The sequence below is a fragment of the Panthera pardus genome, unplaced genomic scaffold (assembly GCF_024362965.1).
Source record: "Panthera pardus isolate Hobbes unplaced genomic scaffold, ASM2436296v1 HiC_scaffold_13, whole genome shotgun sequence".
NCBI lineage: Eukaryota > Metazoa > Chordata > Mammalia > Carnivora > Felidae > Panthera > Panthera pardus.
The window spans coordinates 36,413,459-36,438,954 of record NW_026526688.1 but is presented as its reverse complement, the minus strand read 5'-3'; the positions used below and the strand labels follow the sequence as shown (position 1 = coordinate 36,438,954).

Sequence of the window (25,496 nt, the reverse complement as noted above, 5' to 3'; positions counted from 1 at the left end):
GGTTAAGGGGCTTCCCACAGTCATTTAGCAGGAGCTTAGTGCTGAAGGAGCTGGAAATTGAACTGGCCCACACAGAGACAGCCCATCTTCTCCAGCTGGCCACCTACAGTCTCACCCATTCACTCGCTCTATATTGCCTGACCATCTGCTCCAAACCACTCACTGACAGAAGAGAAAAATGAGGCAGACAGAAGGAAGTCACCTAGACCAGAACAAGGACCACAGCCTTGCTTTCCTGACTCCCCAGCAGGTACCGCCTCCCTCACAACTTTTCCTCTAGGGCAAGCCAACGGTCTTGCCCATCCTGGTGGAGCAGCCAGTCAAAAGTCCCCACAAATGACTACTTCTCAGTGATGAGGAGCTTGTTAGAACCCCCCTGCCCTTTGCCTGTCCTCCATCTCAAGGGCACTGGCCACTTCACTACAGCCCTGAGGGCTGTAAGCAGAATTCCCCAAAGGGCAAATACATCCTAGATCCCATCCAAAGGGATGCAGTGTCGAAATCCTACCAACCTTTTGTTATGAGGCAATCTCCCCCATGCATAGGGAAGCCAACTACAGTGAAAGGGAAAATCCCTCCACAGCCTTCTCTGTGGCTGCTTTTCTCCCCGTCCACTCTTCTTTGGATTTCTCTCTGAGTTCCCATGCAAACAGTTAATGACATTTTTATTTATTTTTTTTTCATTTTTTCTAGTTTTATTTTATTTTATTAAATATAATTTATTGTTGGTTTTCATACAACACCCAGTGCTTATCCCAACAGGTGCCCCCCTGAATCACCCACTTTCCCTTCTCCCCCACCCCCATTAACCCTCAGTTTGTTCTCAGTATTTAAGAGTCTTTACGGTTTGCCTCCCTCCCTCTCTGTAACTTTTTCCCCCCTTTCCCTCCCCCATGGTCTTCTGTTACATTTCTCAGTATCCACATATGAGTGAAAACATATGGTATCTGTCTTTCTCTGCCTGACTTATGTCATTTAGCATAATACCCTCCAGTTCCATTCATGTTACTACAAATGGCCAGATTTCATTCTTTCTCATTGCCAAGTAGTATTCCTCAGAAAATTAAAAATAGACCTACCCTATGACCCAGCAATAGCACTGCTAGGAATTTATCCAAGGGATACAGGAGTACTGATGCATAGGGGCACCTGTACCCCAATGTTTATAGCGGCACTCTCAACAATAGCCAAATTATGGAAAGAGCCTAAATGTCCATCAACTGATGAATGGATAAAGAAATTGTGGTTTATATACACAATGGAATACTACGTGGCAATGAGAAAAAATGAAATATGGCCTTTTGTAGCAACATGGATGGAACTGGAGAGTGTGATGCTAAGTGAAATAAGCCATACAGAGAAAGACAGATACCATATGGTTTCACTCTTATGTGGATCCTGAGAAACATAACAGAAACCCATGGGGGAGGGGAAGGGAAAAAAAAAAAAAAAAGAGGTTAGAGTGGGAGAGAGCCAAAGCATAAGAGACTGTTAAAAACTGAGAACAAACTGAGGGTTGATGGGGGGTGGGAGGGAGGGCAGGGTGGGAGGGAGGGCAGGGTGGGTGATGGGTATTGAGGAGGGCACCTTTTGGGATGAGCACTGGGTGTTGTATGGAAACCAATTTGACAGTAAATTTCATATATTAAAAAAAATAATAAAATAAATTTTAAAAAAAATTAAAAAAAAAAAAGAAGATGTGGTTTAATGACATTTTTAAAAGCCAAGTGAAGGAAGGGGCACCTGGATGGCTCAGTTGGTTAAATGTCCAACTTCAGCTCAGGTCATGATCTCCAAGTTCGTGGGTTCGAGCCCTGAGTCGGGCTCTGTGCTGACAGCTTGGAGCCTGGAACCTGCTTCAGATTCTGTATCTCTCTCTCTCTCTCTCTGCCCTGCCCCTGCTCGTGCTCTGTCTTTCTCTCTCAAAAATAAATAAAGCATTTAAATTTTTTTTTAAAAAGCCAAATAAAGGACTTAGCAAAATTCTTCACCAGTTGTAAATTATCACAGGAAGAGTGCCATCACAGGGGCCATTAAAGGAAATGCCCTGGACTGGCAGGCTCTCAGTCAGATTTGAGACAGGAAGGCAGATGGACAGACAGCAGGACCCTCCTGCAGTGGGGCTTCCCCCCAGCCCACTGTCAGGCCCAGCCGTGGTCCCCTAGTCACCTGAGAACACAACCAGCTGGGTGGCCACAGGGCGAGGCCAAAGAGACCAGTCCCCATAGTCCCGCCATTTCTCAGCCCACTGCCCTTTGATTTGTCAGTCAGCTTCCCACAAAGGAACTCAGATTTGGTTCAGAGAATTGTCAGAGTGAACAATTCCACCCACCCTCATTGTTCTGCCAAGAAGAAATGTGTACGTGTGTGCATATATATGTGCTCACTGGAATGCACATACCCATCACCCCTCACCGCAGAACAGGAGCACAGAAGAGGAAACATGGCCCCTGAGTTGCACAGCCAGCTGCTCAGGTGTGGAGCTCCAGCAGGCAGTGCCGCACGCAGCCCTCCTCTACTCGCCCTCCACGGAGAGTCAGATTTGAAGCATTTGTGTCATGCACATGAAGCATTTTCATGCACATGAAGCATTTTCTTAAGAAGATTGTCAGTACATTTCAAACACTTAAGACCCAGGGTTTGCTGTTCATGGTCCCTGGCTTCTCCTTTGTCTTTAAAAGTCAGCAGCTTTGTGACCCCTGACGGGAGGCAAAGGAACTTTGCCTGTGACCCCTGACTCCAGTCCCCCAGATCAATGCCCCTCACTCTCCAACATCAGTAGCTGGGGGGATAATTATGATAAGGAGGCTGCTCACCCAAATAGACTTTGTATGAGGTTATGTTTGTTCACCGGGGCGCACTGGAACCTTTCAATTTTATCGCCTTCCTGCGATTGTATCTATTTCCTCCCCATTTCAAGAGGCAGCTGTTGATCTCGGTTGTAATGGCCTGGTGATTTCTAACAAGCTCCTCGTCCCTCTGCTGACGGCCTTTCTCAATCACATACCTGAACAAGCAAGACTTAATTTTCCCCTTTTATTATCAGCAGCTCCACAGAGTGAATAAGCCCCCTGCCCCCTTCCTCCACCTCTCCATCCAGGAGGTGGAGGAACCCTTCCAAGCTCACTCTCGTACACTGGGTAGATTTGTCCTTACCAACCTCCCAATTTTTTAACTAGGAGAGTGAGGCTGGGTAAATGAGGACATACAGTGCCTTGGAGGGATGGGATGGAGAAATCCTGATGACTGTGAGCTTGATTATAAAATAAGCTTCCTGCAAAGGAACTCCACCGAAGTTGTTTAAACAGATGTTCAAGCCACCATCCTCAGCCAAGGGGTTTCTTTAGACACCCTCATCAAATCTGACCAGGTGTAAACCTGTGCCTTACCACCTCCACTGAACATTCCTTTTGTCCTATCCACCAGAAGAGTTTGCTAAGCTAATTGATTATTTTAAATGAGATCACAGAGTATGTATACAACCACCTAAGAGAAGAAGCCATTGTCCAAGGTGGAAGGAGGATCAGACTAACAAACGGAATCCTGAGTTCTGGTATCAGCCTTGCTGTTAAGTACGCTCTGTGTGGCCTGGGAGAGAGTACAGACTCTGGACTTGTTTCAACAATAAGGAAAATGTGTCCAGCCAGCACTCCCTGGGCTTCTGCTTTGATATGCTAATTCAAGATTCTCTCTGTTCCTCCCCAACCCTGTTTTCTCTCAATGTGCCACCTGCTCATTCTCCAGGATCTGCTCAAACTCCTTATCAACTTGCAGCCAATCAACAAACATTTGCAGAGGTCCCTCTCTGCCAGGCACTCTTCTAGGTGCTAAGGATATGACAATGAAAAAACAACAGATGGAGCTCCTGTACTCTTGGAGATTACATCATAGTGGAGTGAGGCAGGTCATAAACTCCCAACACACACACACACAGAGACACCAAATACACATGAACATATATGTGTATGTATAGTCGGTCAGAAGGTGACACGTGCTTTGGGGAAGCAAAACATTAGGGAGTGGAAAGTCCTGAAGAGGGTGCCGAGAAAGGTATCCTGGACAGGAAAGTTATCATTAGTTGGCTGACATTTGAGTGGGGACCTGAAGCAGGGAGCAGGGAAGGTAGCTAGAATGACTAGAAGAGTACCCTAGACAGATGGAACAGCCACTACAGAGACCCTGAAGTAGGAGCCAGTCTCACATGTTCAAAGAACAGCAAGGAGGTCAATGTGGCTGGGGCAGAGTGGGCAGGGGAGAGCAATTGGGAAGGAGATGGGAAAGGCAGCCAGCCAGATCCCGTGGGCCTTAAAGGCCATTACAAAGGCTTTGGCCTACTGCAAAGACATCATACTACTCATTCAGCAAGATTCTAAAGTTCAGATTTTTTTTATTCATTTAGGTGAGTCTCCCTTGACCTCCCAATTCATTCAGATGAGAAGAGTTTGTCCCCAGTGGATGGAGGGATACAAGAAAACCCACAGGAAAATTTGAAGAGGCTGCTAGTGGGGAAGATGGAGCTCCTGGGGCAAACCATGCAGGTGAAGGGAGGCTGCCTGCCAAGCTGACAGGAACCCTATAGGTTTCTGCCCTCAACTCCACAACCCATGGTGAGGACACCACCAGGGGCAGGACTGGATGGTGGGGGGAGCATGGATGGGAGGATCGAGATGGAAGCAGAGAACAGCTAGTTCAGGGACTTTGAGGGGACACATCCCCAAAATGCTGCTCATTTGGGCTCAGCTGCTAAAAGGAAGAACAAACCTGACATGAAGCAGAGAACTAGAAGGAGGAAAGCCCTTACTTCTCCAGGTCTACAGATGCTAAACAGACACCCATACCAGAAGGTAACACCAGAGAAAAACAGCCCGGGATAAGATGATGGAAAGGAGAAGGAAAGATGGCATTTCAGGAAGAGAATGACTGGATAGTCTGAATTCTGGATGCCCCACAGCACATGGGAGTCACCTAATCTGTTGAGCCACACCCATAGTCAAAACCCACATTTGCCTGCCTAAATTGTAGGCTCTGGAGTGGTTCCAGCAAAAGGAAGTGTCCAAGGCCACGGCCCTGGCCAGGGACAGCAGCAGGTGGAGTGAAAAGGGAAGGGCTTCTGGGACAGCAGCCCCCAGGGTGGAAGTCGGAGGGATTTTCAGGACGACCACCTTCCATGGAAATCAATCACTCCATCCATCACAGTTTTTCAGAAGGAGATAGTACCCATCCCCAGCCCTCCCACTGTCCTGACACAATCAGATTTCACTCCAGAGCTGTGACTCCCTGAGTCCACATGCAGATGCCCACCTGGAGGACCGAGCAGGCTGAATTGTCACCCAGATGCATGGGGTCCTTTGTCTGTCAGACTCAGGAGCAGGTGCCAGGGTGAATGGAGAAAGCCCTGCCAGCTAATGCCCAAAGAGGAACGAGGGCCACAGCGTGAGCTCAGCCCCATCCCATCCATGACAGGGACCTACACTTGTGGCTGCTCCCACAAACATTCCTCTGATTGCCCAGGGGTCTTTCTAGACCTGTCCTCTCCATGGCTGTACAGGCCCCAGATATCCAGACATTGAGATGCATGGACTTGGGCAGGGTTGAGGGCTGCCGAGGGGTCTTCCCCATCACCCAGACAATAGCCCCTCTGGACCATTTCCAGTCATCAATAAAGTTGCTTCCTCATTTGGAAGAGAAGGTTATTTCAGCAGCTCCCAGCTACAAACTTCCAGGAGGCAGGCATTTTAGAGTCCTTCATGTCCTGGGGCCTCACACTCACCCAGCTTTCTCACACAATGAGAATTAAGAGTGATTTCAGGTTGTAGAGACCCCTGAAAAAAAGGCCTTTCATCTTCCATGGAGGATAAAAGTGAAGGATGCGCTGGGCCAAAGGTGTCATCCCACAAGGATTTGTTTGGCCGACTAAGCTAGACTCTGCTGTTTAAATGAAGTAGAGTGAGAGCTGCAGCCTTTATTGTAAATTGTTAAGCACCTGCATGTGGGTGGGCAGGGAGGAAAGAAGGGGAGTCCACTGTGCAGGCCCGGGAAAAATCACGGCAGAGGTTTTCTCAGATGCCTCTCTTCTGGCTGCCCGAGCTTCAGCACCCCAAATCATGCTGGCCAAGGTGGCTGGGCAAACTCCTCCTGCAGACATATTTGATGAGGATTAGTCACCTCCCGCCTGGGTGGTCCAAGTGTAAACAGTTCCATGACCTCTGACCCCTGAGCAGCATCCCGGTCAAGATGGGGACTCAGACAGGACATGGTGGGTATACCTCCATGTGGCCCCAGCAGGTGTTGACTTTCTGGGAAATGCCACCTTGCAAGGGAAAGAAATGAGGCAGAGCCTGAGAGAGCACCACCATCAGCCATACCCAGAATGAGTCCCACAGCAGCAGTCCGAAGCTCTGCACAAGACACTTGGTGAAAAATTGGAGCAACCAAGCGGGTGGTGGCGTTTATTGAAAGAGAGATGAATTCCGTCTCCTTCCAAGTCATTCTGTGCCGGGCTAGTGAGTTCAGAAATAGCTGGCAGTCATAAAATCAGAGAATCCTATTTGTGGAAAGGAAGCTTGGAGAACAGTGCCTCTGACCCTTCCCTTTGTAGATGAGGAAAGGGCGGGGGGTCAACCAGGTTAAGTGACTTGACGACAGGGGCTTTCAGGGGCTCCACTGCCACACCCCGCCTTCTCCCCTCCCAGCCCCTAGAATGGCAACTGCCCTTGCTCTTGGCCACAGGCCCTGCTCCAGCACATACAGGAGCCCTCGTGCAAACCAGCAAGCGATGACCCCTCCTCAAGCCCAGGGTGGGCCCATGGATGGATGACTTGAGCACAGCTGAATTTCCAACCTATTTGCCCTCCTGGCCCAAAGCCCCCGTGCAGAACACAACTGCAGCCCCCCAGACTCCAAACCACACTTCTGTGAGCACAGACCATAGGCTACATGGTTCTTTCCTCCTTCCTGCCCAGCACAGGACGCTTCCTTCTGGTGTCCTCTCCCACCAATTTCACCTCCCCTGTCACAGTGGTGGACTGTCCTCTCTCTTCTTACAACCCCAGGATAACTTCGGCCCTTCCACCCCTTAGCATTCCTGCCACCAAACCTCAGTAGTCAGAATGCCCAGGATTGAGAGCTTGGTCTCAGAGATTATTTAAAGCAAATGGTGGCAAACTATAACCCCTAGTCCAAGTTCAGCCCATATCTGCTTTTGTAAATACATATTTATTGGAATACAGACAAGCCCCATGATTTACACAATGCCTATGACTGTTTTCAAGCTACAAAGACCAAGATGATAGTTGGCAGCCAAGATGCCACGACCCACAAAGCCTATGCTACTTACTATCTGGCCCTTTACAGAAAATAGTTTGCTGATTTCGGAGAGCAATCTTTCTGAGGCTCAGAGAAATTCAGTGACTTAGCTGATAGATGGCCAGCCAGACTTTGAGCCCAGGTCCCCCGACACCCCTTCAAGTATACCCTACAATTCTTGAGGACAGCATATGAGCTTGAACGTGTCATCAGGCTCACACCTCATTGCCAGCCTTTTTTTCTATAGGGAAATCACAGAGGAGAGAAAGTTCTGCTCAGAAAGCATGGAAGTAACTCAGAATTCATCACAAAACAGGGGTTTGGGGCCTGGGGCTCCCTCCTCACAGGGAGTTCCCAAGCTTGCCTTGGACCCTCCAGGACCCCATGCCAGCCTGTCACCCGTGGGTGCTGACATTGTTCCCAGGCCTCATGGCTGATGAGTGCTTCCTGGTCTCCATTTGGGGCTGCTGATCTGATACGCATTTGCCCTGGTGCCCTTGAGCTGAGATGTCACTGCAGCAGCACGTCTCCTGCCTTCGTGCATGGAGAGGAGGTGGCCAATCAAAAGGACTCCAGAGAGAGCATGACATTTGGCTGTTCTGTAGCCACTGTCCCCAGTGACTCATAGATCAAGTCAACTGTGCTTTACAAATAACAAGGAAGTTTCCCTTTTTTCTCTCCCCACCTCTCCTGCCCTCTCAACTCCACATGGCAATCCTTCAAAGAGCACAGTCCAGGGGCCTAATGACCATCATGTTCTTGTGTTTACCACAAGGCATCTGGCTGCCATGAGGATGAGACCTAGTGAGCCAGGCAGGTGCAGAGAATCTGCGGAGGTCCAGGCTGGCTGGCCCACTGGAAGCAGGAATGGGATGGCTGATGGCCTGCCCACTCTGTGCCAGTCCCTTGGCAGGGTATAATCCCATTTAATCCTGACAAGAGTTCCTATGAGGCAGGGACAGCCATCCCCATTTTACAAATGAGAAACCTGAAGCTCATACTAGACATGATCACCTGGCTGGTCAATGGCAGATCTGTAATTCAAACTCAGGTCTGCCTAGCCCCAAATGTGTCCTCTTCCATCATCACCATGGTGTCCCCAAAGCAAGAGCAGTTCAAAGTCAAGGGCAGGTCCCCAGATGGTCAGTCTTCTTCCTCAAAAGGCCATCTTCCCACAAACTGTTTCCCCACAAGGTCCACACTCGTCCTAGCAAACACCGAGGTGGGACTCTCCCCATCAGAAAGACCTGGGGTGGGCCACGTCTAGAGCTGCATCTTCCTCATGCCTCTCTCCCTTCTGGAGTCTACAATGTATTGGATTTAATGAACCGGTTTACAGAACTCCCTCACCATTTGCCCTATAGGCCGAGAGGGAAGGGAAAGCACAGCAACGAAGCCCAGATTAACTGGAGCCCCCAGGGAAGTGGCTGCCTTGGTCAGGCCAGCTGAGGGCCAGCACAGAGCCAGGGACAAGTGTGGCAGTGTGGCTCAGGCAGCAGCTGGGCAGTTTGAGCCCAGACCCACAAGGCAGCCCACCTGGGCTTGTGTCAGAGTGCCGCCACGCCTCCTACCCTCTGTATGATCTTGGGCAGGATCGCAACTTGTCTATGCTTCAGTCTGCTCAGTATGTAGTATGGGGAGGCAGAGCTAAACTAATTGCATCCCCATGGGAAGGAAATGAGTTGATACTCACGCAATTTTGGAACAGTGTCTGGTGCATGTGAGGGCTATGTAAATGTTGGTTAAATCTTATATATACATATTTTAAAATATCCACATTTGGTTTCAGTTTTGAGTAATGCTATTAAAATCCTTCTATATTGTTCACTTCCCTTTTTCTGCTCTGGAAGGTAGAGCACAAAAAAGCACTTCACTCCAGAAGTGGAATGTGGCAAATAATGTTCTGATTAACTAATGCTTCTCTGCACAGCCCTGATTTTATAAACCACATCTTTGTGAGGATTTCAAAGCCCTTTCCATTTGCTCACTTGTCTTGAGATAGGAATGTAACAATGAAATGGTATGTCTGGGCTTTTAGAAAACACATCTAAACTTAGAATTTGAAATGGTCATATGGCAGACGGGGATGACTCCCCCTTACTCAGAACACTGGAGGCACTGAGCAGGAAAAGCACATCTGGTGTAAACCTCTGTCTCTGTATCTCTCTCCCCCTCTAGAGCTTATTCAGAGTTGAGAAAGACCTTAACTATCCTCTAACAGAACTTTGTAGATGAGGTAACTAAGGTTGAACAAGAAGACAGAAACCAGTGTTTCCACCATTTAAACCCACCACTAAGAATGGTACCAACTTTTTGGGTGTCTGGGTGGCTCAGTCAACTAAGCATCCAACTTTACCACTTCAGGTCAGGTCGTGATCTCGCAGTTCATGAGTTCAAGCCCTGCACTGGAGTCTGCTGTTAGCACAGAGCCTGCTTCGAACCCTCTGTCCCCCTCTCTCTCTGCCCCTCCCTAACTCGTGTGCATGCTTGCACCCCTTCTCTCTCAAAAATAAACATTTTTTAAATACCAACTTTTTACCAGTTTTGGCTCCAAATGACTGCCTTTTCCTTAAAAAATTAAATCTTTCTTTAAATTTTTTTTTATTTTGAGAGACAGAGACAGCACAAGTGGGGGAAGGGCAGCTAGAGAGGGAGAGAGAGAATCACAAGCAGGTTCTGCGCTGCCAGCACAGAGTCCAATGTGGGGCTCGAACCCATGAAGCCATGAGATCATGACCTGAGCCAAAACCAAGAGTTGGATGCTTAACCAACTGAGCCACCCAGACATGCTAAATCTCTTTCTAAAAGATAAATTATCTACTCCCCACTGAGACTTTAAAGGAATAGGCAACAGGCTATGAATACATTTAATTGTATTAACACAGAGTGTATGGCCAGTTTTATCCCCTGGTATCCCAGCCTACAAGAGAGGGAACACCCAGCTTAAGCTCATTCCACAGATTAGAAAAGACTGGCAAAAAATTTCTCCAGCAGCAGGCAACACTGAAGCTTTGCTCTCATGTAAGGAAAGGCAAGTCTTTGTCTTATATGGGCATCAGGCAATCCCTGAGACAGATCTGGGAACTAGAGACAAGCACACACACACCACCCCCGTGAGGCCCTTTGGCACGAAGTTAAGTCCTTGCAGGTGGACCATCAGACCCTGGGAGCCCAGGGACCAGCAGTTACCAGCACAGGGGAGGCTAAACCAGAGTTCCTGGGTGGACATCTCAGTAAGCAGGTGAGCCATGGGCAGGATCCAGAAAGCAGATGACAGTTGGACACCCTGTCAGCCCCAAAGCTGCTCAGCATCTAGAAGGTCTGGTAGACACGGCAGGGCTCAGCTAGGGCCTAAGGATCGAGTCAGGCCTTGTGTCTTAGAAGGACTCTAGAGAGCCAGGTTGGGCTCAGTCTTGGGAAACCTATGCTGTCAAGTAGGTTATGAAGGCAGGGTGTGAGATGCAGGAAACTGAGGTAATGACCCTGCATCTGGTCTCAGAACAAGGCAGAGGTCCAGCTGTGCAGCTCTCCACCAAGGTTAGCTCAGGACCAGGGCGTGGCTCACTTGATACTGAGCCCTCTGTGCTCCTGAATCAGCCTTCTTGGATCTGCCACCATCATAGGTCTCCACTGGGCCTTCAGTGCATTCTGAGTGGTCCTATCTACGTTACAGGAGGGTGGCAGGGCATGAGCCAGGTGGGAAGCTGATGTCTGGGTTCTTGGCTGAGCAAAATCATCGCAGGCTGGAAGCCTCCCCAGGGAGAGGAAAAGCATGCCTATGTGATCTCAGTCTCGTCAAGGTACTAGAGCCTAGTTGCAGACAGATGCATACCTCAGGTCAGGAATCCCCAAGGGACTAACGGCAAAGAAAGCACATTGTATAGACTGCTAACTGGGGTAAAGGCACAGTGAACCTATACTTCATGCAGCTGACTCTCCCCAAAAGAATACTAAAACAATTTTAGCTCTATCTCTGGAGTCCTTACCAATCTTCTCCTGATTCCATTCCTGCCCCTCTTCACTTATCTGTCCCCCATGCCCAATCTCAGTGTTTAGGTCCAAATGTCTTAATGTTACTAAGATTCATTCAAACTATTAAACTAATTAGCATTAAGATAGTGACATTTTATTCTTCCCACTTTTATTTACACATTTTGAGAGAATCACAGGGAACAGGAATCATCTCAACCAAAGGAATGAATATTTCATGGTAAAATTTCAGCTATGTGATACCTAGACAGGGAGAGGTTTTAAGGCAGAGTAAAGCTGCCCTGCATCTATTCTGGCACCTCCAGTTCCTTTCGGGAAATCTTCTCTCCCTCATTATGCAAGCCAAGGGTTTATATCACATTAGGAATACCAGATGTGAGATATTCTCCTCTCTCACAAAAGTATGGCAGGAGGTAGGCACAAGGCCCCAGTAAACCGGTTGGACAAGTTGGTGGTCATTCATCACAGAGACAGCAGCATGCTGACCCTGTAGATCATGCCTTCTGACCCTTCAGATGTCCTTTGGTTCCCACTGTACTCTCCCCTGGTCCCCCCACCTTCCACTGATTCTGAGCCTTTTCCCCCCAAAGCCTTTTAAGTTAGCCAATCTTTGCTGTTCACAAAGAACATGGATTCCCAAGTAAACTCCACAGCCACCTCCACACACAGTAACACCAGTGGTGACTAGGGAAGACAGTTCACTGCCCCACTGGCCCTCCATGCACAGGCTGGAACCTGTACACCACACTACTCACCACCATAGGCCAATGTTGCCGACATTTCAGCAACTGGAAACAAGAGCCATTTGGGGAGAGCAGAAAACAGCATCTCATCTCCCAATGGCGACAGGATGGGATCATGTGCAGCCCTGACAGCGGGAGCACCCCCTCACATGACAGTCTTCCTCCTTCATCTTGGCATGTGCACATACTCATACATGCATATGAACACTCACAAGCCTGCATGTGGGTGCACGTACACACACTCAGCCAGCATCCATCCTCCTAGCCTTCTCCAGGGAGAATCTCCCCAGGGAATACAGCAGGCCCAGGGTCCAGGTGGAGCCCGGGTGGTAAATGGAGAAAAAGAGAAGAAGGGATGGATCATGGTCATCTTCCTTCTCTAGTAGGACCCAGAAGACCAGATCCCTGCCTTCATAATCACATACCTTAAATAAACCAGGAGTCCCAGTGAGAAGATATCACCTCATGCCACATAAGACCAATGGGCCACTTAATAGGACCACACAGACAGCCTTAAAACAAAAATATACCCGAGGTGTCAAGATCAACTGGTCTCCTGCCCCTCCAGGTCCCCACAGGTACTTTCTTTCTCTTCAAGGTGGGGACCAACAGGCACTGGCACTGATAGGTAAGGGAAGGTAGAGGAGGATGGGTAAAGAAGGGCCCAGAAGGCTGAGCATAGCCGGGACGCAGAGACCCACCAAGTGTAAAACCACCTCCTAAAGGAGCTCCATCACCCACATCAAAGACACATAACAGATGGAGACACATGTGCACATGCGTGCATGCCCCCCACACACACACACATTCTCCAAGGCCCACCAGGACCCCAGGTAAGCAGCCAAGAGGCAGCACTGTGCCAAGGAAAAAATAGCAGGAGAAGGCACACCGGAGGGAGGCAGAAGGCAAATTGCTTCCTAGTATGTTTATTGGAGCCTTGGCTAAGTATGAATACGGATCAGGAACCCCCTTCCACAGCCCAGTCAGCCTGACAGAGGCAGAGACACAGGGAGTCAATCTCCTTTTTTTCCCATTATAGACAACATTGTTAAAAAAAATAAACTTTACAATAATACATTTTCGCTCATCTGTTGGGGTATTATTTCGATAGTTTTGTTTCTTAAAAAAAGGAAAAAAGGGGAAACCACACAATATATGTATATGGATCTATATATACATATATGTTGAGAAAGGAGTCGTGTTATGTACATACAGTTGGCGCTTGTCTGGGAAATGAGGAGAGAATGTGGAAAAGAGGAACAGGGGGGCGAGAGGAGGAGAGAGCTGCGGCCAGTGAAGCACAGTGCCAGCAGGTGTCCCGCCATGTTCTTCTCTGCCCCTCTCCCTGGTGGGAGACCCACCAAATGAACCCACAAGAAACCAAAAGAGCCAATGACGGATCATTTCTCTTTGATTTCAAAATTCCTGCCACCAAGCAGGAAGCAGCAGCCTTGAGCTGGTGCCCAAGCTTTGCTCCCTCTGCCCAAGGGGATGTCCCCAGACGGCTGAGCTCCCAAGCCCCCTGGAGCTGGCCCCAGTACTCCCTCCATGCCACAGTCAGAGGGCCTGGTACCACACCCTCCACAGGCATCACTGGGGGTTCTCAGTTCAGATGCAGACAGAGAGCACAAAACAGACTCCATGCTCGAAACCGAGTGGAGGTGCTGAGGTGCCCAGCTGGACCCCCAGCAGCCAGCCTGGCTGCTTTGCTGCCCGATGCCCTCTGCCAAGCCGCCAGTGGGGATCCCTGGCCCTAGTTCACATCAGCACAGTTCCAGTCCCTCAGGCCACAGGGGTGTCATCTTGGTCTTTTATGTCAGCGAGGTCCAGAGAAGAAAACACCGGGAGAAAACGAAGGGCATTTCTAGACCCTTGCACCCTCCTCAGCACTGGGTTTCCCTTGCCGAGGGACCTCTGGGCCAGCTCTCAGGCTGCCCGCCTACTTGTCTGTTTGGTTTAGAAAAACTTCTCCAGAGAAGAAATCTGGGAGGAGACAGGTTCAGAGACAAGGTGGGGAAAAATTTTTTTTTGCAAGATGTGTGTGTGTGTGTGTGTGTGTGTGTGTGTGTGTGTGTGTGTGTGTTTCCATGTTGCCAGGCAGGTGTTCTCATCTGCGTAGTTTCCGGAAATCCCCCGACATGGGTCCCAGAGCCTACAAGGCCAGCTTCAGCATCAGGAAGGAGACAGCGGTCAAGGCAGCCGACGGTCTGGCTCTGCGGGGGCCTGAGTTAGGTTTGATCACCTTGTTACTCCCTGGGATGATATTGGTCGTGAGCTGCAGCCATGACACAAGGGGAGACAGAAGCAAAGAGCACAACAAAAGACAGAAAAACAAAGGAGTCAGTAGGGCTGGGATCAGGCAAAGGAAAGGACTCGAGAAGTGGAGTCCTTGAGCCCCTGCCCACCCCATCCACCCAGGGGACCCTGCTCTGTGCTCGCCCGCAGGTGGTGCTAGGCTTCCATAGAGCTGAGCTGAGCTGAGCCCCAGGCTCCAGGAGACCGGGCAGCAGTCCCCAGGGAAAAGGGTTGACACTGCCAAGTGAGGAAGAGGGTCTGTGGACACAGACCAGAGAGGAGGAACATGGTACCTAAGGTCTCAAGAAGGAGCTCTCGGGGTCCACAGGCACCTGCTTCCTGAGAGGAGAGGAGGGAGAAGCTCTGTTCTACCTGTTCCTAAATGTCTTTGAATCCCCCTGCTCCATGAAGCTTCTTCCCTACACATCTCTCTCTGAGCACTCTCCTCTAGGAGTTTATACTTCTTTTCCTCTCTCTCTCTCTCTCTCTCTAATATATATAGACACACTCTTTCTCTCACACTCTTTCTCTCTCTCTCTCTCTCTCTCTCTCTCTCTATATATATATATATATATATATATATATATATATATGTGAGAGTGTGTGTGTATGCACACACACACGCACATACATACATATAAATACCTACACACACACACTATATATGGAGTCATAAATACACTCCTGTTTTGGGGCTCCTTTTAGGAAGGGACTGTGTCTTTTCCCATCTCCCAATCTCCTCAATATCACAGAACCAGCACAGAGTAGGTACTCAAGACACTTGTCATAAAGAGTCAGGAGGGCTTAAGAGGGCTTTTTCTCAGAGCAGCTGTTTGTGTCTCACCCAAGGAGACAGCCAAGGCCCCTGGCTGCAGCCTCCGAACCTGCACCCCCAGTGCAGTGAGCACCCACCCAAGTCTAAGTGGGCCAGAAGCTCATGCGATGGGATCTGGGGGCTCAGAGTCTGAGACTCACCTAGGAAACACCCCCTTCTAGCCCAGTCCCCTGCAGCCATCCCCCACTCTGCCCTTCACTCACCTCTGTGAAGCACATGCTTAACTCTTTGGAGTTATTGGGTTTTAGCCCCTGTTCCTGTGGAAGAGAAGGTGCTAGTAAGGATGGGCTACCAGAGCTGGGTCTCTGGCCAAGCTTTGTCCCGTGACTTGAATAAGACCAAAGAGTCCATGGCCCCACCATCCACCGTTGCCATCATTAAGCACAAGGTTCACATGAAGAGTGCTGGCTCAATCCCGTGTAGCAAAAAGACCTGGTCCCTTTCTCACACCATCAGCACTTAGGTCCTGTCCCCCTTAGGCTCCTGGAGAAGGGATTCCTAACTCTGCTTTCAACTTAGAGCATGATGGAATAATTACAAGACATTTGCATGTTTGTCTACTATACTCAAAACTCCTCTTGACAGGGCAGGGACCATGGCTCCTTTTCCTTGCACTAAGCAGTGTCTGGCTCATTCACACCAGCTCAGTAAATGCTTTACTAGATGCATGAAACCATGACTCAATGAATGAATGCCATATATCAGAACCAGCATGCAAGTGCCAGCTCCAAAAAGCTCATAAGCCTTATCTGGGCTTGTGGGGAAGAGAACTGCAATTGATTAGTGATGTCTGCCACTGGTGCATGGTAGGAAGACATCTGGCAATAGTGCCAGGCATTGGCCATTCCACCCTAAACAGATGTGGGCACCTGTGAGCTTGGTGGTCCGAGGCGATGAATGAGAAAGGAAGGCTGGCCTACTGATGATTCTAGGATTCTCTACTCCTGGCATAACCACTTGGATGCAGGACCAGAGGGTGAGCAAGAGGAAGTGTCCTTTGTTATCATCATAATAATGATCCATGAGAACCAGTTGGGGGACATGGTGTTTCTACCCTGGCTTCAAATGGCTTGGTTCCCAATGCACTTGTGGGGAAGCTCTGGCCACCATAAGCACCAGGAAGCCCAAGAAATTATTCCTAAATCACTGCTCTTGGCCAGAAGTATCAATAATCCCTTAAACATCATAGGCAATCTACCACCCTGGGCATCTGGTCAGCAAAACAAGGCCCCAGCTGTCACACAGAGGCCAGCCAAAATCCAAGTCACTCCCAATCATGGAGATATGACCACGGTGATGATGAGCACAACGGGAATGGAACCAGGGACCTGACCCAGGAAGATCTTGTTCAAGACCACAGTGCCCATGACTTCAGGTGCCAAGATCCAAGCCTACCATGCTACCCACCTTGGTCCCTGAAGAAGGGCCCTTTGGAACCCAAGGACTGGATTCTACTGCCACAGACGAAGTGCAGCTCCAGCCAGGCCTGTGGGAGGTCACTGCTGGACAGAGCCTGCCCACCCCATCCCAGGGGCTGCACTGTCACCACTATCTTCCATTCAACTGCCCTCATCTACACAATCCTCCCTCAGTCACCCCCCTGAGCAATTCACAGCACTTCTGATATCCTATGCCACAGGACCCAATACCCGCTTTTCCTGGCATTCTTTCCAGGTATCATGGGTTCCAGGTGTGGCAGGTCTCTGTCTCCAGGCCCATGTCCTCTTCCTGTGTATTCCCCTCCCCCAGTGCCACTAAATATGGAACGTGTCTGTGTTGCATCAAACAGCCAGGATGAGTGTTCTCACCCCCACTTCAACCAAAGCAACTCTGATTTTATTTGTTCTAGATGTTGGAGCTATACACAAGAAGTATTTTAAAAAACAGCCTACTACTTAAAAATAAATCAGGTTTCAGAAAAGAACTAAACTAAGTGACCTCTAGGGCCTTGCAGTACAACCTTCTGTGATGGGTCCTCGACACGGGCCTGGCCACCGCTGGCTCTGGAAGGCTGAGCCCCAGGCCAAGTCACACAGAGAGAAGCCAGCAAAGCAGAGGAGCACCAGGACTTAGAATTAAAGCAGTGGGGTGGAGGGGAGATCTGAACACAGATCTCACCTGGAGCAGCTGGCTTATGGCTGGATTTTGCTCCTCAGAGTGAGCAGACTTGACAGGCTCCTCTTAGAAGAAGAGAGGAGAGGGGGCTGTTGGCAAATATTCAAGGAAAAAAGAGAGGGGGAGGAGCAGAGGAAAGGATCAAGAGAGGAAAGGAACAGAGAGAAAAAGGAGAGGCAGCACCCTAGGAGAGCACATGCAGAGAGTTTGGAGGTTTGGGGGGGAGCAGGGAGGACAGAGGGGAGAAGGGGGCAGGGGACAGAGAGGAAGGGGGGGCCACAGGAGAAGGAGAGTAACAGGAGGAGAGGAAGAAGCAGAGGAGGAGCCTTCATCCTCTCATCTGACCCATATCAACAAGAGAAAGTGACACACACCCCTGGGCCAGCCCCAAGGCAATCCAATCCTTGCTTGCTGGTCTCTGACAGGTGCCACAGCGACTGTGGTGGGAGAAAAGGACTGGCCTCCATGAAGATCAGGGATAGGACCTCTCCCTGTACCCCATGTGACCCACTGTATATCCAGCATCCACAGCATTCACCTATGTCCCTCTGCACTGATGACATGTCAGTCCAGCAGGCTCCAGGGCCACCAGCCACACACTGAATGTGTGCTGAATGCCCAGGTGACACCCTGAGCTTCTTCTCGCTGTCCAAAAGTACTTCCTTCAAGTGCTGTGAAATCTAGCTTACAGATTTTTATCCTCACAGACCCATGCAGCCTTTCCCTTTTAGATCAAAGGGTCTTAATTTTTGGCGTCCATCCCCACAGGACAATTCCCTGGATCCAAGGAAGAAGAGCCTGAGAGACCAGAGCCCCGGGCTCAAGCCTTCTTTATCCAGTGACCCACAAAAGTCACTTCATCTACTGGAATATCCATTCTCTCATCTATAAAATAGGGATAGACAAACGCACATCACTGACCCACTGTGATGATTACATGAGACAGTGCACATGGCACAGCAAAGCTCCACACACCTGTAAGGGCTCCTCAATTCCACAAGGCACGAGGCTGAGCCAAGCTTAGTTTTGCATTCAAAGGCAGAGCCTATGAGAAATGCAGGAAGGGCCCAGGAAGGGGCTGTGAGGTGAAACCCAGGGTCAGCCTTAGCCTGGGGCTACCTCAGCCCTACCCCACGGCACATGGAGCAGTCTCTGCCCCAGCACCTGACTTCCAGCAGACACAGAGCAGACAGTGAAGGCTACAGTAATCTCCCCAGTGGCAAACCTGAGACCCCCACACAGCCCCAGCCACACAGAGCAGTGCGGGGGTTTGCCCATCGGCTGACCTTTTCTGAAAGCAGCACATGGGCGAGGTGCAGAGAGAAGGTTGCACTACTTAATGGCAAAACCACCGGTGGCTCAGATTCACTGCCTCCCTCCCTCACCATTAACTTTCCCCCACTGCTCCCACAAGGGGTTCTAAAGATGAATGAGTCACAGCTCTGCTCACACCCTAATGAGACAAATAAACATTCACACAGTCATGTCAGCACCGGTTAAGTAAATGGGAGCAGGAGAAGAGGCTGCCTCCCTCCCCAAATCCCACAGGCTGCAGGCTGCCCTCTGAGGCCATGCCCCCCTAAGGCCACCCACAATGCCTATCTCACCCAATTTTCTTGGACTCCGATGGAACAAGTTTATGGGAATAGAGGTGAGTTGCTCACCCCTGTCCTGCTTCCATCACTACTCTGAGACTCTCCTCCCTTCACGGCAAGCTCAGGCACTGTTGGGTTACAGTGTCCCAAAGGGCACAGGTCTGGACTGCAAGGATGGCAGGAGGCAGGGCTTTTAACAGCAAATCCATGTGACAGAAAGGTGGGTACAGGGGCTTTGTGTCCTTGGCTGTACTACAGGGGGCCTCCAGAAGTATGAAAGAAGCAGATGGCACTGGGGGACTTGAATGAGGGAAGGGGCACAGACACAGAGGAAGAAAGGCAGCAAAGGTAAGCTTCATCCTTCTAGAAATTTCTCCCAGAGGGGTTTTTGCCCTCTGGCAAAAGGAAGTTGAAAGAATTATTGTCTTCCTCTCTTCCTTGCCCACCTCTGTCTCCCACTCCCTAAGCCAGGTCTGGCAGTCCCAGGTCCTTGCTGACTTAGCCCAACTGCTAGGGACGAAGCCCAGTGTTGCGTCCATGGGAAAACCATGTCCCCTGCTTCTGGTCCTGGCCCCATCCCCAAATCTCAGTGTCCTCAGCAGCCTTCCTCCTGGCAGGCCCACCCAGTAACTCATTCCTCTTCCCCTCCGCTACTTGCCACCCCTGGCCCAACGCTTCCATCTTGCCTCCTATGACTATCGATTATGGCAAAGATCAAACACACCTGCAAGCACGTCTCCCTTGCCAATCTCTACCTGCTGTCACAATCTTCCCAAATCACAGCGCTCATCTTCCCATCCGCACGTTCCCCAGTCCAAAGCCTTTGGTGGCCCCTCCAAAGCCCGTGCTTCAGCCTGCTCACCAGACTGCATTCCCATCCCTGTTCTCACCCAACCCAGGGCCTGCTCTTCCTCTAGACCAGGGCAGGCAAACGTTTTCTGCAAAGGGCCAGGAAAGTTAGTATTTTAGGCAACTCTACCTGTAGCACATGGAAAATATGTAAACAAGGGGGTGTGGCTGTATCCCAATAAACCCTGATTTATCCAAACAGGCAGCAGGCCAGATATGGCCAGCAGATTCCCCTACTGGACCTGTTCTGTGCTATGCTGACTCCATGCCCTCACTCCCACGAGACCCTCTGCCTGGACACCCTTACCCACTCTACTCCAATTCCATGTCTCCACATACTCAGTAATCTCTGTTCTTCCAGGCCCAGCAGCAGGGTTTACTCTGCCCATGAGTCCTCTGCCCCTACTCCCAGTCCAGAGCAGCCCTCCCTCCTCTGGGCCCCGTGTCACTTTATCCACCTTCCTAGGGTGCCAATCGCTTCCTCCCCACCAATTATCTGAGTGTGCATCCTGTCCATCCTACCAGTATGGGACCAAGGTACTGGCCCTGGTGAGCTGTCAGCCTCAGAACCTGGAACAGAGAACATGCAGGAAGAATCTACACTGAGTAATGAATGAATGCACTTATGGGTAAATAAATGAATGACTATAAGGGAAGCTAGAAGAAGGGAAGAAAAGGAGGAATGCATTCAAGTCATTCAAAGCTTTGAAACCTGCCATATTTGTATATCAGAACTATATGCCTAATAGACCTACAACACACTGACAGGCCTCTCAGTCCCCCACTCTGATGCCCACAGGCCTGCGCACTGGGATGAGGAGGAGATGAAAGTGTCTGCAGGCTGCTGAGCCTACCACAGGTGTGTTGAGGGGGGGCTGCATCAACCCCTCCAAATTCATTTCTAATTCCACCAGGTGTGATGGGTAGGATCAAGGGGGAAAGCAAAAACTGGCTGGTAGAGACCAAAAGAGCAAAGGAGGCTGTGTTGCCAGGGCTCTGCAGCCCTGGGAAAGGTGAGACCCCAGTTGATCTGATGGGTCCCTGCAAAGTGGCTCAGAGCAAACCACAGGAAATGCCAAGGACACTGAAACAAACCATGACCAGAGAAAGCAAGTCCACTGCCAGTCTCCCACTATCCCCATCACTGCACCACTGCTCATGTGACAAAAGAACCTTCTAACCAATCTTCCTGCATCCTCCATAGAAAGACTTCTCCACCTGCCTACCCTCATGGCATGCAGACAGCATCTGTGAGAAGGAGGTAAGCTGCACAGAGCTGGCTGCAAGCAATAAGGCACTCAGAACCCATTCTCGAATGGAGAGCAGGAAGTTCCAACAGACCCGATGAACCAGGAACTCTGGGTTCTTCCCTCAACCTGTCTAGAACACCTACTCAATGCCATGCACTGAGCACTGGGGTCCACAGGGCAACAAGGAGGGTGAGAGGCAGCCTCTGTCCATCAGGGATGGAGCAGGGCACATCGTGATGGGGGCTCAAGTGAGGTAAAGCAGGAGCAGAGTCAGGGGAACACGCCAAAAGGGGAAGCCAAACAGGGTTCGCCAAGCAGAGAGAGGAAGGACAGGCTCTTCACTCCGAGGACTGACCAGTGCACAGGCCAGCAACCTGCTCACTGCAGCCTATGCCATGGGACAGCCTGGCTGTGCGATGGGAGTTCAAGCCTGACCTGCCGCCTACAGATCAGGGAGGGAATTCACACAGGGGTGTGTTTACCTACAGATACAGGCAAGGCCAGAAGGGAAGGGGAGAGACGATTTTGCAGATATTGCCATGCTTTCTCCAAGTTTCAAACAGTTCCAGGAAGGCAAGGCTGCCTGAAGCGGTGACCACAGCCAGAAATGGAAACATGAGAGCAGGACTCAAAACAGCATCAAAGATGCCCAGATGCAGGCCAACTCAGGGGCCTGCTGGCTCCTGGCTCCTGGGTGGCTGAGATACCCAGGTTTTTGTGTAGCAGCTCTATGATGAGGACAAGGGTTCCAGTTGAAGACCCCAAACCCCACCATGGGAAAGCCCTCTGGGATAGCAGATCTAGGAGAGGACCCAGTGCAATACAGCCAGAGGAAACTGTTCGGGATCTGGGGGCTGGGGGCTCTGAACAAATTACTGTCCTTACCAAGCTTTCATACTTTGGGGCTTGAGAAGGAGATCTCAGAAGGCCCTCTTATCCTAACGTCCAATCACTTATGTGGGATCCCCAACTCGCTGCCATCTCTGGGTGAGTGAAGGGGGTCCCTAAGGCTTTCCCAAGGGCTTGGGCCTATGAATGGGGAGGAGGACAGAGGTAATAAGTAAAGACCTTGCCTTTCTCTCCAGGGGGTGTGTAGGGTGCACAGCCTCCTCTACCCTCCCTCCCACCCTGGCCTCAGCTTCCTGTCTCTGCCCTCACTCCCCTGAGTGGAGTAAAGACTCCTTTCTGTAGTTGTAGGTTGCTGTCACTCCCAAGGCCCCACAAAGGCCACCATGGAGCCCCTTCCAGCCCAGCAAAGCTGAGGGAGAGGGTGTGGGGACAAACCACCCATGCCAGCCTTTAGCCAAGCTGAGGGCAGGGATGAGGGTTTATTCTCCTTGCACTCCCAGCATCAGGCATAGAGTAGTAGGTTCTCACCAAACAGGTTGTGATTAAAACAGAATCAGGCCATTCCCCTTTAGTTTCAGTGAGAAGGAACCAGGAAGATGGTTGGTGGGCCCCCTCTGAGGGTCTACATCTCTTCTTTTTCTCCTGGAATGGCCAATCTCAGCTGTCCCGCCCAGAGTGACACAGTCAGTAGACTGTGAGTGGGCAGTCCCTGAGGCCAGGCCTGGGGAGCCCCCTGCTAGTCAGCCTCCCCAGCTCGGGCCCCTGCATTCAGAGCGCTCCTCTGTCTGCAAGCACTTTCACGTACATCATCTCACATACACATGGTGTATTAACTCCACTGGAATTAAACCAAGTGTAAGACAAGCCCCAAGATGGTGAACCTGAAGAAAACCAGACTGGGGCTAAAAGAAACCAGGCAACAGTTTAGCAAAATGCCGAGGGAATAGAGGAAAAATTTTTAAAAAGGAGTCAGAGCCACCAGGCACTGAGTGGCTGAGTGGGCTGCAGTGAGGGCAAGAGACCACACCCTTGAACTCTTCCACACCCACGGTGGGTCAAGCTACAGTAAGAGCCTCAGGAAAGATCCACAGCCACCTGCTGAATCAGCACTTCCCTTTGTAAGCCTGCCCCGAGGAGCTCAGGGAGGCTGGTGGTGCCCCAAGGGACATGTGGGCCATGCCAGAGCATGGTCACCTGACAGGTGGCCCAGCCCTGACCGCCGAGCTGCCTGCCACTCTAGCATGAAATTGAGCTGGCAACTGTCTGTGCAGCGGGCCCCCAAGCCCCTGCCCGCAGCCACTCAAGCATGGCTAGTGTAATTAGGAGCTGCCCGAGGGTGACACGGACTCCTCAGCTGGGATCTGGAGGAGCGGCCTGATGGAGAGGCGCAAGGCATGGAAGGGCCCATGCTGAGCCTAACAGGAGGATACCTGGAGGTCAGCTGTTCAGCACAGAGAAGCCCACCAGGGAGGGCAGGGGGGGTAGGCTTCCCAACCAGGACAGGCACCCACCCCAGCTCCTGTGGTACAATGGGTCCCTGCTCAAGTCCTCATCCTGGCACCAGGAATGCCCACTGGGGTTTTTTCCAGCTTTACTGAGGTTGTAATTGACCATCAAACATTGCATGTATTCACAGTGTACAACCTGATGACCCAATATATGGGCACACACACTGTGAAATATTTACCACATGCCAATCAACACACTTCATAATACGATAGTGTCAGCTACAGTCACATCGCTGTATGCCAGGTCTCAGAACTGCCTTGCTGTACACAAGTAAAACTTTGTAGCAGATGTGCACTGTTGATCCCTCGAGTATGACACCCAACTTAGCCTGGCGTCTTCACTGCCTCACACGTAGCCAGGCCTTGATAACCCTGCCCCCTCACCCACTCAGGCTGCCCCCAACCTTCTTGGCAATTCTAGGCCCAACTCCCTCACTGTACCCCAACACCCTCAACCTTGCTGTTCCGTCCTTCCTCTGCTCCGATACTCTGCATGGGGTCAGTCCTCTTTTACACTCTTTGTTCTAGGGGTGTGTGTGTATGAGTGTGAAAAAGTGTGTATGTGAGTATGGATGTGAGTGTGAGTGTACGAGTGAGTGTATTATGTGAGAGTATGTGAATGTGAGAGTTGTGGGTGTGTTGTGAGTGTGGGTGTGTGTATATATGTATGTACGTGTGTGTGTGAGTGGCTGTACTGTGTGTGTATATGTATCAGTGTATGTATGTATGTGAGTGTAAGAGTGTATAGGTGTGGGGGGGGGGGTGGTGTGTGTGGGTGTATGTATGTGGGTGAGTGGGTGTGTTGTGGGTGAGTGTATGTATGTATATGTGTGTGTGTGTGTGTGTGTGTGTGTGTGTGTTCTGACTAGATCCAACTGCCTAAGCAAAGAATCTACTGTAGCAAATGGCATGATGGCAGGAGGGTAGCCCAACAGAGAGAAAAAGCTGAGTGGGGAGCCCTAGGATGTGCCCCCATAGTGCCACATGTGTCCCCTATTGTGGCACTGAACCCAGTCCATGCCTGATGCTTGTTGAATTGTTTGACCCTGAACAAGACCGTAAGGACCACAAAACCCAGGACAGTGTCAGTTTTATTCACCAAAGTCTCCCTCACATCTCACGTAAGTCCTGGCACATAACGCATACATAATACATGCTCGATGACTAGGTGGATGGACAGATGGACAAACAAATGAACATCATGGGTTTTGGGGTCTGACGTAAGTTTGAAATCTTATTCTACCACTAACTGGCTGTATGACCTTGGGTATGTTACCTAACCTTCTTCTTGGGTCAGTTTCCTGTGTATAATACATGAAGACCAACACCTCACTTTGTGAAAATTCAGTGAAATAGGCAGAGAATCTGCTAGCATAACACCTGGTAATTAGCAGATGGTTAGTATGTGTTAACCATTCCATTTCCCTGGCACCCCGTGTTTTCTAGCACAATCCAGTGCTTCCTACTTGTCAGGTGAATGCCTAGGGAATGTAGGCACAAAAAAACTAGCTCCCAACAGCTGTTCCCTGCCTCTTGGGTCCTGACCCAAGGGCAAGAACTTGCCAGTCCCATCCCTGATCCCCAGTGAGCTAATTTCCCACACCCGCCTCTCATGTCCTGGTGTTTCTCTATGCCTTCAGCCTGCCCTCCCCAGTTGCAGAGCCGTGTCCCCTCACCTGGACAGATGTGCAGGTGGTGATGACGCTGGTCCCCAGGCTGGTGCTATCACTGAGGTCATCTGGCAAAGAAGGTGTTTTCTCCACCCGAGGGGCCTGCGTGGCCTGGAATGAGGGGCTTTTAGGGGAGAGGTTCACATCCGTGCCGTTGCCAAAGGCCTGGATGGCATTCCCTGTGGGGGGTGAGAGCAGGTAGGCACAGAGAAATCAGGGGCTGCCTCCATAATTTCTTCCCCTCACATCCTAATGCTGCCTCCCCTGTAACAGCCCAGAGCCGGGGACAGGGTGTGGCTTGTCCAAACTTAATTTCTCTGGAGTCCCCTTTCAGACAATACTGACATCTCACATGGAGAGAAGAAAATAGCAAGAGGGAGGTTGCAAAAGACAAACAAAAGAAAGAAATGTGGAGCCCAAATGTCCATCGAAAGCTAAGTGACTTAAGTTGGTCAGAGAAAGACAAATACCATATGATTTCACTCATGTGAA

General features: G+C 50.4%; 1 protein-coding gene across 5 annotated transcripts in view; it reads right to left on the bottom strand.

Moving 5' to 3' along the window:
• Positions 1–25,496, bottom strand: part of GFRA2 (GDNF family receptor alpha 2) — a 100,646-nt gene that overhangs the window by 2,758 nt on the left and 72,392 nt on the right. For 3 of the 5 annotated variants that reach the window (XM_053900969.1, XM_053900968.1, XM_053900970.1), the window contains one exon: positions 25,011–25,183. In XM_053900969.1, the coding sequence (XP_053756944.1) occupies positions 25,011–25,183 (173 nt within the window). Of the gene's footprint in view, positions 1–12,948; positions 14,314–15,371; positions 15,426–21,862; positions 22,007–25,010; positions 25,184–25,496 lie in introns of those variants that run through there. The other 2 variants (XR_002085122.2, XM_019467045.2) reach the window with 2 other exon arrangements.